Genomic DNA, 15,878 nt, shown 5'->3' on the forward strand with positions numbered 1-15,878 from the left:
CTTATGTACTTAAATTTTAGAATAACGAGTATTCCTAATGCCAACATTAAATAAATAAATAAATAAAAAAAGCCAGAATACAGTTAAGAGCATCTTCTTGTTTTTCTCAATTTTGGGTTTATTTTTGGGTGTTCTCTCGTTTGGGAGATGCTAATTGTGTACTTGTTCTTGGTCTGGGGTTGGATGAGAGAGCAAAAGCCCACTCATTTGTGTCTCTTTCTTGCCTTAATTTCCGTTCAGGTGCACGCGTGAAGCAAAGTCTAACTATATGATTGCAACTCCCATGACATGAGATGCGCCTGAATCCATTTTCTCTCCCTTTTTGCCATATCCCTTGCTAAGGTCACAGTACCTTAAACACAAGTGTTCATGCCATTGCTCTCTCTCTCTCTCTCTCTCTCTCTCTCTCTAAATAGGCACATATGTATTACGTCCCTCTTTCTCTCTCCATTCTATTGCTCTCATTCTCAAACATTATACTCAATTATTAAAACATCGTCAGTCTCCTCGGGAGCAATGAATTCCGAATACTACTTTCTCTCTATTTTGCGAAAGTTTTATCGATCGTGGGCTCTGCCCTTATAAAATTTGCTTTAACACAATTCATCTAAAATTAAGATAGTTTAGCAAATTGGGAAATCTGTTTGTTAAAATTCCTGTTTTCTGTTTTATGATTTCTCTTCTAAAAAAAAAGTTAACAAACAACTCCAATACAAATTACTCTTAAAAGCACACAAACTGTTTTTACATTTATATCATATTAGAACAATTTTTCAACCCAAAAAAATATATATATAAACATTAACGAACATTATTTTAAAGTTTCTAGTTTATTTTAAGCTATAGTTTGTTAATAAAGCTTAGCTCCAGTACCAACATTTTGAGAGCATTATCACCTCTCTTCTCCCCTCAAACTAGGCTCCCTGAGCTCTTTGTCTGTATTTCATTTTGGGGATAAATACAGTCTTATGTGGTTGGGCCAAAATAAACAATTCAGTCCATAGAATAAAATTTTGTTAAAACATTTGACGAATTTCGTTAGGTACTAAATCAGTGCTAATAAAATGACAACACGTGTGACTTTTAATAAAAAATATTAATATAAAAATTAATAAACTATTTCTTTTTTGCCAGCCACCTCTTCTCTTTTTTTAAAATAATAATAATAATTAATTATTTTTTGGGGTAATTACCTTTTCTCCCCATCAACTACCAGCCATTGTCAACATGCCCCCATGAACTGACACCTCGACCAAAAAAGAGCATCCAACTACCATCATTACCCACTTTGCCCCCATCCGTCAGAAGATTCCGTTAACTTGGATGGAATATTCCATTTTTGGGCGTTAATTTTTGTTTAAAAACCAAAATGCCCTCTACAGTAATTAATAAAAAAAATATTAAAATTAATATATTTTTTTGTTTTAAAAAAAAAAAAAAACAAAAATTAATCTAAGGGTGGCGCCCTTTTTCAGTTTTTTTTTTTTAAAATATTAATTTTAATATTTTTTTATTAATTACTGTAGAGGGCATTTTGGTCTTTGTGTGAATTAGACTGACGGATGGGGGCAAAGTGGGTAACGATGGTAGTTGAATGCTCTCTTTTGGTCGAGGTGTCAGTTCATGGGGGCATGTTGACAATGGCTGGTAGTTGATGGGGGGAAAAGGTAATTACCCCTAATTTTTTAGTTTTATATATTTATATTTCTAATATATTAATATTTTTCATTAAAAATAACATGAGTCGTCATTTTATTAACATTGATGTATCACCATATTTTATATTTATCCCTTTATTTTGTCTCGTTAAATAAATAAATAAATAAATAAAAGTAGAATAACTCAAAGACAATTATAATATTGACCGAGCCAATGAGGTTGACCTCAATGAAAAGGAAAAGGTCAAGCAACGTTCGTAACGTACTTTATGGTCTTTGTCTTAGAGGTAAGTGATGATGCCTCGGCCTCTTTTGAATTAGGGATTTTTACAATTATTTGTTTAAATTTAAGAAAATTTATGTAAGTGATTGTAAGAGATAACTTATGTGCCTATGACCAAATAAAAATTGTGTTGCCGAATCACTTATTTAGTCAGGTGGATCTCATAAATAGTTTCTCACAATCAACTACCTAAATCCTCTTAAATTCGGACAAATAATTAAAAAAAAAAAAAAAAAAAAAAAAAAAATTATTTGTCTCTACTTGTTTAACGCAAAATAAAAAAAAAAATAAAAAATAAAAAAATCATTTCAATTTGTGTCCGCGCTCCCTTAGAGCACTAGCAGCAGATTCCCAACCATTTTCCCTATATTTAGGGAATAAAACTACTTTTTGCTTCCCTATAAAAAAAATACCCCACAATAGATTCCCTTACTTTTCTCTATATCAATTAAATATTATTTTTTTACTCTTATTTTATTATTTTTCTCCCTTTCCTACTTTTTCTATCTTCTCTATATCAATTAATTATACTTCTTTTATATTAAAATAATACATAGGGAATGAATAGTAGACATGTATACATAGGGAATCACTATTCATTCCCAACCCCCTCATCTAAATATAGGGCATCTGCTGTGGAAGGTTTTTTGATGTTTTTCATGAAATTTTCTCTAAATATAGGGAAGGGAACCAATATAGGGTAACTGCTACTAGTGCTCTTAGTTGCTTTTCATGCCCTTTAAAAAGCAACTTGTGGCGAAGACTTTCCCACGACAAGAAAACGCGTTGCCTCGGTGACTCAGTCTACATGGAATACACATCATATGTGCTCAGTGCTTTCTTTGTGTCGTTTTCTGCCAAAGATCATCAAAGTGTTCCAAAGTCAAAACCAAAGGAAAGGATCCCATGTTAATACTCTATGATAAGATTATTATTATTATTTTTTAAATAAAAAATATATATATACTCCTCTCAAACAATTTCTGTTAATGTATATCAAAAGAGATATATTATTTACACAATTTTTACACAACAAAGGCATAAACTTTTTCTAAAAAACAAAAAATGAAAGGGAAATGGTTTTTTTACATCACATTACCCTACATCAATCCTACACCAAGACACATTGAGTGTGGAACCCATGCATGTGGGTCCTATATATGTGGGTCCCATATACATGGGGCTCACACCTAATGTGTCTTGGTGTAAGTTTGATGTAGGATAATGTGATGTATGAGTAACACATCCCAAAATGAAAAATGTTGGACACATCAATATTATTGTGCAATTGTTGTGCAGCTAACATATCTTATATTCAAATTGCGTCAATATCTTTCCAAACTAATAAAAATAATCAATGTCACTCAATAACAAAAATACACTTAATGAAAATTTAAAAAATTGAAAAATGGAGACCCACGCAGTGGGTCTTCACCATTTTTTTTTTCAAATTTATAAGAGTATTTTTGTGCTTTTAAAAAATTGTTAAGGTCAATTTTGTCTTTTTTGGGACAAAATGGGTACATGGACAATTTTTCTTTTGTAGTTTAACGCTTTATTTGTTTTAGCGTAAAATGTTTTTGGCATTTTTCGGTGTTTGGTGAAGGCAAAAATAATGGTCAACAGAAATTATTTTCAGTTTGACCGTAAAAGCCTCTTTAATTTTTGAAAAATGATTTACGGTTTTTAAATTCTTCATTTTTGCAGGTACGTTTGTAGGAATCCGTCACCGCCGGACATTGAAATTTATTGGTAGCCCGACTCTATCACCAAAGATCCCTGAATTTTGATATCCGACTGAAATCTGGTATGCCGGAACCGGATTCTGGCCTGTTTGGCCAGAATCTAAAAATTTCTACCAGAATCTGGCCAGATTGGGCGGAATCTAGAAATTTCTGCCATATTCCGTCCAAATTCTGGCCGTATTGGTCAAATTCTAGCCAGTTTGGCCCGAATGTGGTTTGTCGGAATCTGGTGACGTCTGCCGGACGTTGTCGGAAAATCATTTTTTTTTTATTTGAAAAATGATTTTGTTGAAAATATTTTACAACGGAAAACATTTTACGTCGAAACAAACAGAGCATAAGTGGACATTGATGCAATCAGTAGTTTTGGGATGGGGCATTAACAATTGAGTAGTAGTTTGAGAAAATATATGTATTTTAGATAATTGCATCACTGGTCCCTAGGGTTGGCCTAAATTACGAATCACTTCATGTGTTACTATAATTACAAATCACTCTCTGAACCGGGTTTTCGTCCATCAAGTAAACAAATTCCGTTAGTAGATTACAATACAAATGATATTTAGAAGTTGTCTCACTATTTATATGACGTGGCAAATTAATGGATTCTGTTAACTTGGTGGACGAAAAAACAAGTTTAGAGAGTGATTCGTAATTTAAGCCAACCCCAGGGATCAGTAGTGCGATTATCCCTACGTATTTTTCTTAAGATTTTTTTATTTTATTTTTTAATGTGAGGGACTAACCTATCTAGGTAGAGAGACAAACTTAAGGGACGGCTGTAGGGGGTCCCTCCTAAAAAAGAAAAAAAAATATTAAAAAGAGGTTTTTGATCGTTAAATTTATTAAAAAAAAAATAGTTTAGGTCTTTTTTTCTTTCCTCTTATTTTGGCCCTTGAAAAAAAGAAAATGATATAATCTGGTCCCTAAAGTTAAATTTCTAATTCTATCCTTATTCATCGATAGTAGATACATCATACATAGTCTCTCAAGCTCTCTTTAATCAATACATATAATCTCTCTTTATTTTGTATAAGCACAAGGTTATGTAAAATAAAAGCAGACAAATTTTTAATTTAATTTTATAAATGATGACCATTTAATCGATCATGAAAAACCCTAAAGAATTAAACTTTACACAAAAAGGGAACCATTCACCTATGGTGGACTCTCCTTTCATTCTTCTCCATCTACGATTTAGATTTTGCCAAGTTATTTAAATTTTATTTTATGTGCAAGATGAGTCTTCTGTTGTATTTGTTTATTGAAAAATGCTAGAATTATTACTATTTTCACTAAAATGCCTCCACAAACTCATGCAGCATCCTCTTGTTAAATCACCACCAAATTCAAATGCTTAAACTCATAAGAAGAGGTAAATTTAATCATTTAATCAATACTTTAACACTCTCTCTCATGTATGGGCTCAAACTTCATTTTAATAGATGAGACCTAAAAGGCCAACTCGTTGAATATTTAACTGAAAAATTGAAGGTACATGAAAGAAACAGAGTTCGAACTGATACCATGTTAAATCGCCACTTGTCACAAAAGCATAAGATGATAAAAATAGATAAATTTAATCATTTAATCAATATTTTAACAATCAGCAACTTCAAAATTTTATTTTCACCTCATTTTTTTTTATTAACAAGTTACATCGCCATGTCAGTCTGACATGCTTTCCAAGCACAAGCAACACTAAAATAAAGCATTAAACATGAAATATAATTAGAATTCAAAGAGTTACAATCATAATCATCTTGATTAACAACCTCACAAAATTACTGTGAATTATTTAGTGCCATCAAAGAAAACTTATAGACTTCAACAAACTCCCTCCGGAGTAAACTTGGAGCAACATATCTCTACAAGTGAAAGTAATTAAGTATGGAGTTAGTCCTTTAAATCAAAAGTCACTTTCAACTGCTCAAATTCAAGAACATTCCCCCCTAGCTGCATCAGAGTCATTGCAACTAATTACTAATTAAAGATACATAATGAATTGTGAAGAAATGGTCACAAGAAGCCATTTGATTCAAGGCATCTTCAATTCCTATGGAAGCCCACATGTATTTTTGCAAATAAGATGCTTGGAAATGTGGGCATTCTTCATTTGGGTTGCCGTGTGAAGTTACATTTGCCATTGGAATCATGCCTTAAGAAAACGCTGGCATCCAATTATGTGGATAAATTTTCATTTTGATTTATATTGAAAGTAAAAAAGCAAGAGATTTTCATGACAAACCTGGAGGTGTTGCCTCTGATCATAACTACAACTAGTGCCTCAGCTGCTGATTGTTGAATGCTGGTCTTCGACGATATTTCCAAGATACAGTTTAGGGAAGATTTAGGGAAGATGTTGAAAAGAATGTCATCAACATGTTTGTAATACCATATCCTCTACCTCTTCCAAAACATAAGGGGCCCCATTACAATTCCAAACCCAAAAACAAATCCCAATTTAGCACTTATGTAATTCCACTCAATCATATTCCTATGAGATTCTTCATACGTTGGAGGTGACAATCGTGACTCCTCATGTGAGTACTGTGATTTCAAAGGCAAACCACATAATCTTTTGTTTTCTTTGAAGGAATTTTCTGAAAATGTAGAGAATTGCTTGATAAATGGAATATGTCCCACCAATTGGTTGAACGAAAGGTTGAGGACCGAAAGGAAAATAAGACCATTGGTGAGTTGCATATGAATCTCTCTAGTAAGCTTGTTACTTGACAAGTCTAGTGACTCAAGATTACTCAATTTCCCCAGAGATACTGGAATTTGGCCCATGAAAGCATTATGCGACAAGTTGAGAATATATAACAATGTGAATTCTCCAATTTCTTCAAGTATAGGACCATCAAAGTTGTTGCAAGAAAAATCAATGGTGGTGAAGATAGTTAGGATCTTCACCAGCTGCACCTCTAAACCCTTGCTACTAACTGTTAGTTTATCTTGATAGTAAAAAGTACCAATTTGAACTTGGATGTGATTGAGTTCAGATTTGGCCTCATGTGCATGATTCATCACTGCCATCAAAGTAGAAAGGAGAACTATTGGCAGGTTACCGGTAAAATTGTTTGAAGCTACATCTATGATTTGAAGCATCGGCCAAGGGGCAAGCTTTGGATGACCAATGGGCCCATAAAATTTGTTCGATCGCAAAATAAGAACCTTCAATAGGGCTAATCCATTCAAGTAAAATGGGAAGGTTTCCTTGATGTGGTTGTTACCAATGTCCAAGACCTCCAATGAATGGCAATTCTTCAGAGATTTCGGTAACTTTCCCTCTAGATGGTTTTTATTGATAGCTAAAGTTTGTAAATAACAAGACTCTGGAAAAGTATCAGGAATTGTACCATTGAGATTGTTTCTCCTTAGACTCAATACATGAAGAAGAGCCCCACTCATCTCAATCAAGCATTGGGGAATTGTGCCACTGATGTAATTATTAGACAGATCGAGAAATCAAAGATATGTAGCATTACATATGAATCCATGGATACTCCCATATAATTTATTACTTGAAATAGAAAAGAATTGTGTGGATTCAAGGGACTGACCGATGCTAGCTGGTAAGGCAGAATGAAAATCATTCATGGAGAAATCCAAGTAGCTGACAAGTGGGACAACTGGGAGTTGGCCTTGGAACTGGTTGGATCGAAAGTCTAGAGATCTCGCAATAAAAGAGAGATTGGAGATAGGTCCTTCGAGAGTGACCAAGTAGTTATAAGTGAGATTTAGAAATCTAAGTTGGGGAAGTTTCCAGATCCAATTAGGCATCTCTCCATATATCTGGTTCCTCGAAAGGTCTAAAGAGTATAACATGGATTGGTTTCTACAGAAATCAGGAATTTTTTTCAACTTGCTAGAAGCCAAGCCTAACCAAGCAATTTGGGGAATGTGGGAAGATGAAAGGTTAAATCCACTATATTCAACCAACAAATTGGAGCCATCAAAGTTGTTTGAAGAAAGAAGGAGGATTACAAGACCTCGAAGTTGAAAGATGGATATGGGTATTGGCCCTTCCAACTCGTTATTGCTCAAATCAAGCTCTTCTAGTTTGTTAGAAGAAATGTTGGAAAATTCCTTGAGTTGCCCAGAAAATTGGTTATTGGATAGTCGTAATGCCTGCAATGACGGGAGGGGAAACAATGAAACTGGAATATCCCTGTTTAATGAATTGTAACTTAAATCAAGAATCTCTAGATGCAGAAGTTTTTCCCAGTGAGTTGAAGTAATCTAACCAGTAAGATTATTGGAAGAAAGGTCTAGGTTGGTCAAATTCTTGGTCATGCTAAATACTGGAATTGATCCACTAACCATGTTCAGTGACATGTCCAAATAGACCAATTGTGTGAGGCCTGCCATTGAGTTTGGAATTGATCCTCTGAAATTGCAATTCGAAATATCTATTGTTGACCATATTTTAAGATTGCCAATAGAATGTGGCAATGACCTTGAAAATCCTTTATAGTTGAGAACCATGGTTCGAAGAGATACATTTGGAGAAAATTCTGGCAAAGAACCTCGCAGGTCATCGTGTGATAAGTCAATCGTTTGTAGTGTTGGAACTTGGAAAATCTTTTTTGGAAACTTTCCATTCAAACTAGAAGAGGAGACTTCCAAAGATGTCAGATTTTTAAAATCTGCAAAAAAAATTGGAATTGGAGAAGAAAAGTCGTTACCATTCAACTGAATAACTGAGAGGGACTTAAGATTCTGTAACGAGAAATCAATAGGGCCTGAAAGATTGCATTTTGACAAGCTCAACACTCTCAAATTTGGCATCGAAGTTGATAAGACGTGACACCACTCTTTACCTTGCGATGATATAGCTATACCATCAAGATAAAGTTCGACAAGCTCAGAAAGGTTCTGAACGAGCATATTTAAATTTGGATTCTCAAGTGTCAAGGAAGGAACAGTTTCGAAGAAGTCAGAATTGATAGATAAATCAAGAGTAACCAACTTTGTCAAATGCGAAATAACAATAGGAATCTGCCCTACAAAACCAGCATTTGATAGATTCAAATACCTCAAATTCGACAACTTCTGAAACTTTGATGGAATGGGATAACTATTGAAGTTGTTATAAGCCAAACTCAAGCTCCGAAGATGCTGAAGATAAAAAAGGCTGCTTGAATGGTCAAGTCCACCCGAGATGGATTTGTTAGCCAGGTCAAGACCAATAACACGCCCTGTGACGACCCTTTTTTTTTTTTTTATTTTTTTTTTTATATATATATATATATATATAAAACGTAAAAACGAGTCATCGCAGTGGCACGACGATATGTCGCAAAGCCAACATATGACACATGCCCCATAACATGTACCTGTAATCAGAGTATAACATACATCTATCTATGCAGCGGAAAACATAAATCTGAATAGCGGAAATTACAACTTATACATCTATCACAAATTAATTACAACAAAGAGCCATTTAACATCTATCTGTTTGAGTCTTATTAACACTATAACAATAATGGCTTAACAAAGAATAAGTGACACAAACGTCACAAGCCATACCAAACCTATAAAATAGTGGACAACCCGTGGTCCGACAATTACAACCGTCGCGGTGAGCTTCAGTCATAATATCCCAAGCACACTGCTAACGACCCATCGACTATACCGAAGTACCTGTAGCCAAAGAAACATCATCTACACGGTTGTGGTGGTATCCACATCCGCATAGGTGAAAGAATGAGTTCACCGCCTTAGTCTACCTCATACTAAGACCTCAGTGGTATAAGACTAACTGAGTTTTCACAAAGAACCAACCATTATTTTATTTTTAGTCGTGCGAGCACTATATTAGCTACAATTTACCAATAGCTAATGTAACAAACACCGACTATTCAGAAATCATTTAAAACATACTATATAGCTGTGAAAACATGTAGAAGTTCCAGACATCCCTCCTTGGAAGTTTCTACATATAGACCCCTCTATAATAATACTTTTCACCGGTCGCTTGGACATATGTGCACACGATCACTCCATCACAGATATCATGTATACACATAGGTCTTAAGCAAAGAACATGGCATCTTACTTTACCGTACTAGGATAACATCCTTCAACAAAACACTCGCAACACCATCTCTAATCGTATTCCAGCTTCGTGCCTTGACGTCAATAGATCATGAGAGCACTAGAGTTAAACTCAATCATGCTAACACGTCTTTCCTGAAGAACAAGAACAGTCAACCTTCCTACTCATAGATATGCCATTACTCGCACCTGGGTAGTCATGTATCCATGTACTTTCAAGTTCAATGTATGATATTAACACATGACTATCCGATAGAAATATACATAAGATCTTTTCATGAAGACTCTTATGCATACCAATACGTCTAGCAAAACTACTCATAGCATAAAAACATCTCTCACAAAACAATGTTATATATGCTATGCATGCCTCAATGTGTTGCTGATACTGCCTCAATGTGCTGATACTGTTACTCTGCTGATACTGTTACTCTGATATGTATGCTCTATACTACATGCTCAATGTTCCGTGCTTGACCAGTATATATTTCACTACTGTATCATGTTGAAATCATGCAGTTGTTAAATCACATCCTCTCAAAACTAAACAAATCCAGCATTTAATCCAACACTTTGAAATCATTCAAAACTTAGTTTCTTTATCAAATCTACGCAGTTTCAACATGACATGTTCTCAAACAATTTGCATAATTTAAATCTCAACCGCAGAACTTAACACTTTAAATCTATTCAATACTTTTCACTCATACACTATCTCTTTAACATCATTGATATAATTTAAACATAATCGAAACTAAACAAATCATCTCAAAGCATATACATTTCATCATATGGTTGGTTCAGTTTCATAAACAATATATATATTTTTATCAATCCAATACATATAAAAATATATATTTTCTCAGTGAGTGGAATACCCACCTTGGCTGCATTGGACTCCAACTCGAACACTCCTTGGACTCTAGTCACTTGGACTCTACATTGGAGAACCAATTAAAGTCTCCAATCCGAACATGATCTTGCAAACATTGGTAACATTAGACTATGCGATTGAACTCTATACTTTATGACACAAAAGCTACCCGCATGCTCACACGTCACGTCACTCGCTTCGAAAGCTATCTAGATATCTTAAGCTATTATTAGATTAGTCATTGGTTATAGGTTCTTATTATATTTTGCTTATTAAGCACAAATGTGTGTTTACTATTTTTGTTGGTTTACATATTATTGTTGTATCACCCTATTATTGTTAACCATTTTCTATAGTTTGTAATTCCTTCACTAAGTTAACAATATATATATATATATATATTTTAGTCATATACATGTACATGTATACATATATACATATACACATACAACACTTTAGGCTAATCCATTAAGTCTTTCCAACCTAGAACTTTAGTGACTTATACTTAAAGATTATCTTAATGTCTTCAATTATATTAGCCTAAATCCATAATCCATTTATATAATTACTTTACCTACTCATGGATTTATTCATTCTTTATGTTAATATATTTTATTTGCTCACTTACTCTATGTTGCCTTTACTCCTTAATTTATATTAGTTATTATCTTGTTCATTTAACCACTTACAACATAATAACTAACTCAACTCCTTTTAGGGCATAATTCAAAACTCCGTCACATAACCAAAATCAACTTCTCCGAGACTCCTCCACCACACTAAGTCCATCAATACAACACCACACACCTCTCATTTCAACTCACATATAAGGTCACCATATGCATGAGTTCTAAAACCAACCTCAATCAATGGCCAAGACATTAACAATTATCAAAAGCCTAAAACCAAACTTCCAAGAATACCAATTCGGTATCTCCACACCAAACCCTCAAAGTTCATCTCCAATTAAGCTAACATCAACCCTAGAACATAAATAAACTTAATCCCTAACAAATAGTCATAAACTAACATAATTATCTCATTTACAAATACAAACCAGATTTAGGGTTTTCATCAAAATACCCATCAAAATCATCTCTATCACTATTACACATACTAAATATAAATACTTAAAACATCGCATGACCAAGATAGGAAATCCCACCTTTAAAAACCATTTCTAATTTGGTTAGCAACATGAGTAAACTCAAAATCATATCTCCAAAATTCCTAATTCAAAATCCACAACCAAAATCAACTAACATAATCAACCATGAAAGCTACAAGAAACAAAACCCCATAATAAAAACACCATTAGGCCATCACTTCCAAAAATCACCATAAACCCTAAATTTTCATCTAAATCAAATCCCATAAAATCCATACCCATTTTCGGATTCAATCCAAAAACATAGACAAAATTAAACTCTAAGATTTCAACAATTTTAACAAATTTAGGGTTAATGCCCATACTTCAACCATTAACAAAATTGGGGTCTTAATCCTTTAATTCAACAACCCATGGCTAAAATTATGTATAGGAATTCATTATATATAAAAACCCCAAGCTAATTTTAGGGATTTAGTCTAACACCCAAAAATTGACTTAACTTAGACAAATTAGGGATTACGAATTATCTTAGAATAATCGGTATATTAAACCCCTTTGAAGTTGATAATCACTACTTTAGTCTTGTAGATGATGGAACTTTCACTTGGAAGCAAGACCCAAGATCCAAGCTCAAGCTTCACGTGAATAGGGAAAGAAAAGTGAGAAATTTCAGAATTTAAATCTACCAAATCAGCCTCTATAATCACTCATACGTACTGCTTTAGCTAATTTAAGGTGTGTAATTCATTGCTCAAACCTTAACCCATGTGAAAGAGAATGATGAGCAAGAGGATTTGAGAAATTACCTACTGTTTTCAGCCCATGAAACCGTTGCTCTTTGTCCTTCACACGAGCTTAGCCCATTCTCATGCTAATCCGAGCTTGTGTGAAGAAGAGATGAGAGTTGAGAGGGAGAGGAGCGCACGGGTTGGTGGAGAGGAAGAGAGACCGAGTGCTGCTGCGTTTTTAGGGAGAAGAGTAGTGAAAATCTGATTGTGAGAGAGAGAGTGTCGTGAGCCACATAGAGAGGATAAGGGTTATGCATAAATTCCGAAAATGCCCCCCACTTTAAGTAATTTTTGAGGGTATTAGTAAAAATTCCTGATTTGGGCCTCAAAAACATCATTCTTATTCTCTTTTCTTGGGCTATTCTTTAAAAGTCCATAGGATAAAATAAAACACTTGGTTTCATTTTACTACACTAAATAAACTTATTTTTATTAAATCCTAAAAACCCATTAATAATATTCTACCATTTTCTCTTCACTTATCTAAATTAAATCCACAAGTGTGATTTTACCACACTAAGTGGGCTTACATTAATTTAATTCATAATAAACTCATCAAATAATTTCTTGGACATTACACGCCCGTCATTGCAAGTTACGCCTTCCCAAGAACAGCAATCAACACTTTGATTCCACTTAACAAGTTTTTTTGGACATAGCAGGATCGAATGTAAGGTTGTTCTTCAATTGCAGCAACAAGGACTGCTTGGTTGCGAATACATCGGCCAGACGCCCCAAAGACACAAATGCCAAGGAAAAGTGAGTAAATGGGCATCGAGAAAGCCATGAAAAGACTGGAAGTCTCATTGGAATGGAAGAGGTGGTGATATTAATAGTGGATTCAGGATTGTATTAATTTGCTTTGCGTGTGATTAAATATATAGATGAAAATATAATGGTGGAGGATGAGGCCAGGAAAGTTCCACTGGCACGACTTTTTGACCTGTGACTCTGAGTGGTACGTGGCCGACCAAGAAGAAGAAGATGAAGTAAGAGAGAAGAGAGACCTTTCAAATTTCTTCTCTTTTTCGACTTCTTTGTGAGGTTTACTTAGCTCGTGGCCATCCGTTTTGAATCATTGGTCTTCCAATATTACAAGACTAAATATAAGAAAGTTGTGGTTTTGATTCAGAGACTAAAAGGAAGTTGCCACTACGTACTATTCCTTGCGAAAACTGAAACAATTGATTTATGGGAATCAATTTTAAAATTTAGGGGATCTTAATTCCCACTCACATGGGGTAGGGTCCATGTGATGGTGGGTCCCACCCCATGTTAGAGAAGAGTTTGTAATTAATGTGTAATGGGTATTTTTATATCATCCCCCATCCCCGCCATATCTATCCCCTCAATTTTTCAATTGGTTTAATTAATGTACCATATCAATTTACAATTGGAGTTGCAATGTCTCTATTTTGTCTTAAAAAGACAAAAATACTCCTAAAAATTTGAAGAAAAAAAAATCCTAACGATAGGGTATTTTTGAATTTTTTTTTAATGCCTTTAGTAAATTGGTATGGCACATTAGTTAAAGAGACGTGTTATATATTTTCTTTCGGTTCTTCTCTCATTCTCTTACTTTTCAAAATTATCATTAAATTTTTAGGGCCATATGTGGGATTAAATATAATTTCTCCTAAATTTATGGAACGGCTTTCTTTCTTTCCACTATTAGCAAGATTTACAATTAATTTTTAAAAATACACATATTTACGTTCTTCTTTTTTCCCTCAACGTTAGATGATTAGATCAGTGGGATTCTTTTTGCCATGAGCGTATATTACTCAAATTAATGGATAATGTTTGCATGATTAGAATTATCAAGTACTTTTCTTCTTTAGAACATAACTTCAAACTTTCTTCTCCCATCCTTCACCCTTCAAATTAATGGATCAAGACAATGGTAATAGGCAAAATAGCTACTAAAAAATTACAACTTTCTACTTTATTAGTTACTACTTTTTCTATACCTTTTTTAACAGATTTTCTAGTACTATATTAATTCTCTACTTGTTTTTAAATATTATTTCTCATTTCTTTTATTATATTCTTACCAACACTCAATCAAAAGAAAAATATTAGATTTTCACATTGACGGAGTCACCTACAATGGATTTCTCATTCTTTTCGATGTACCATACAGTGGAAATTCATTGAAATTATTCACTTGGTATTGAAATTATTCACTTATATTCTCAAGCATCATTAAGCACAGGTGTGATCAATGAAGGAAGATGATCGAATATGGGTGAGGAGAAAGAGAAACCAACAAACAAATAAATAGTAACATTTTTTTTCAATTGTTTATTCCTTATAGAATGAACAGAAGAGCTTGTCCATTATTCATTCTGTAAGAAAAAATGTTAAAGTAGCTAGCTACTTTACTCAGACACAAAAATTAACTTATAATAATTAAATTTAACTATTATAAGCCATTTACCAATAGTTCTGCTAGATGCTCTTTATGTTTTGTTCTCTTGCTTTCCTTCTATATAATTACTTTAAAGAGAATTATTTGAATCATAAGTGCAGTTGACGTTGTAAAAAAATAGAACGTTGGGTCATAGAAATCAGAATTCTAGAATGAAAGGAGGAATGTGGAAGACAAGTCACAAGTGGAGGTGGGGGAATTCCCACCGGTTCTGGCACCGCAACTTTATGGGCAGCCAAATTTGACAGAGGAAAGCAGTAACTTTTCGATTGATTAGCGGATTTTTTTTTCTTCTATAAAGGTACGATTTTCTATGGCATGGCCTCGTCAATATTAACTTTTCACCCCCAAATGGTTTCAGCTTTCTACTGGTACTCGGACCAAAACAAGGAAGCAATGTTATATATAAGCTTATAGCTTTCAAAAAACCCAATTTCAATTAGAGGTGGAACTACTCCTAGCTTGGAAGGGTTTCGGGTGCCTTCAAAATATACAAAATGTCACAAAATTTTTGAGTTTTTTTTGGGGGAAAAATATGCATTACCACACTCAAAGTATCACCTCATTGTCAATGCCTCCCTCACCTCCAAAACTATCAATTGTGTCAATGTCCCTCCCTAAAGTATCAAAAAATGTTAATGTTCCTTGAATAACAAAAATACCCTTCTTAAAATCATAAAAATTCCAATAATTATATAAAAAAAAAAAATTAAAAAAACCGGTTTTTCTTTTTTCTTTTCAATTTTTTAATAATTTTTGTGTACATTTTTGTTTTTGTTTTTGTTTTTTTTTCTTCACACTGTACTAAAGTATATACATAAGTGCATACACCCAAGCATTACTTTAAATGCTTAAAGTGCGCTGTGTCTTATAAATGCCAACTACACTTTTTCTTTTTTCATGGCAATAGGATCCTCTCCTG

The 15,878-nt window shown here is 33.8% G+C and overlaps 1 protein-coding gene and 1 long non-coding RNA gene across 2 annotated transcripts; both read right to left on the reverse strand.

The window, feature by feature from the left end:
* Window positions 1-6,089: 6,089 nt before the first annotated feature.
* Window positions 6,090-8,579, reverse strand: LOC133876876 (receptor-like protein 19). Its single transcript, XM_062315114.1, has 3 exons — window positions 7,937-8,579; window positions 7,253-7,894; window positions 6,090-7,000 (listed from the first exon to the last, which is right to left on the reverse strand). Exons 1-3 carry the CDS (start codon window positions 8,577-8,579, stop codon window positions 6,090-6,092), a joined length of 2,196 nt encoding a protein of 731 aa, XP_062171098.1.
* A 504-nt stretch (window positions 8,580-9,083) lies between these two features.
* LOC133878243 (uncharacterized) lies at window positions 9,084-10,771 on the reverse strand. The gene is made up of 2 exons (XR_009901860.1): window positions 10,635-10,771; window positions 9,084-9,359 (listed from the first exon to the last, which is right to left on the reverse strand). It is a non-coding gene; the product is annotated as an uncharacterized LOC133878243 (long non-coding RNA).
* Between the last annotated feature and the right edge of the window lie 5,107 nt (window positions 10,772-15,878).

Source organism: Alnus glutinosa, chromosome 9, assembly GCF_958979055.1.
Source record: "Alnus glutinosa chromosome 9, dhAlnGlut1.1, whole genome shotgun sequence".
NCBI classification, from domain to species: Eukaryota; Viridiplantae; Streptophyta; class Magnoliopsida; order Fagales; family Betulaceae; genus Alnus; species Alnus glutinosa.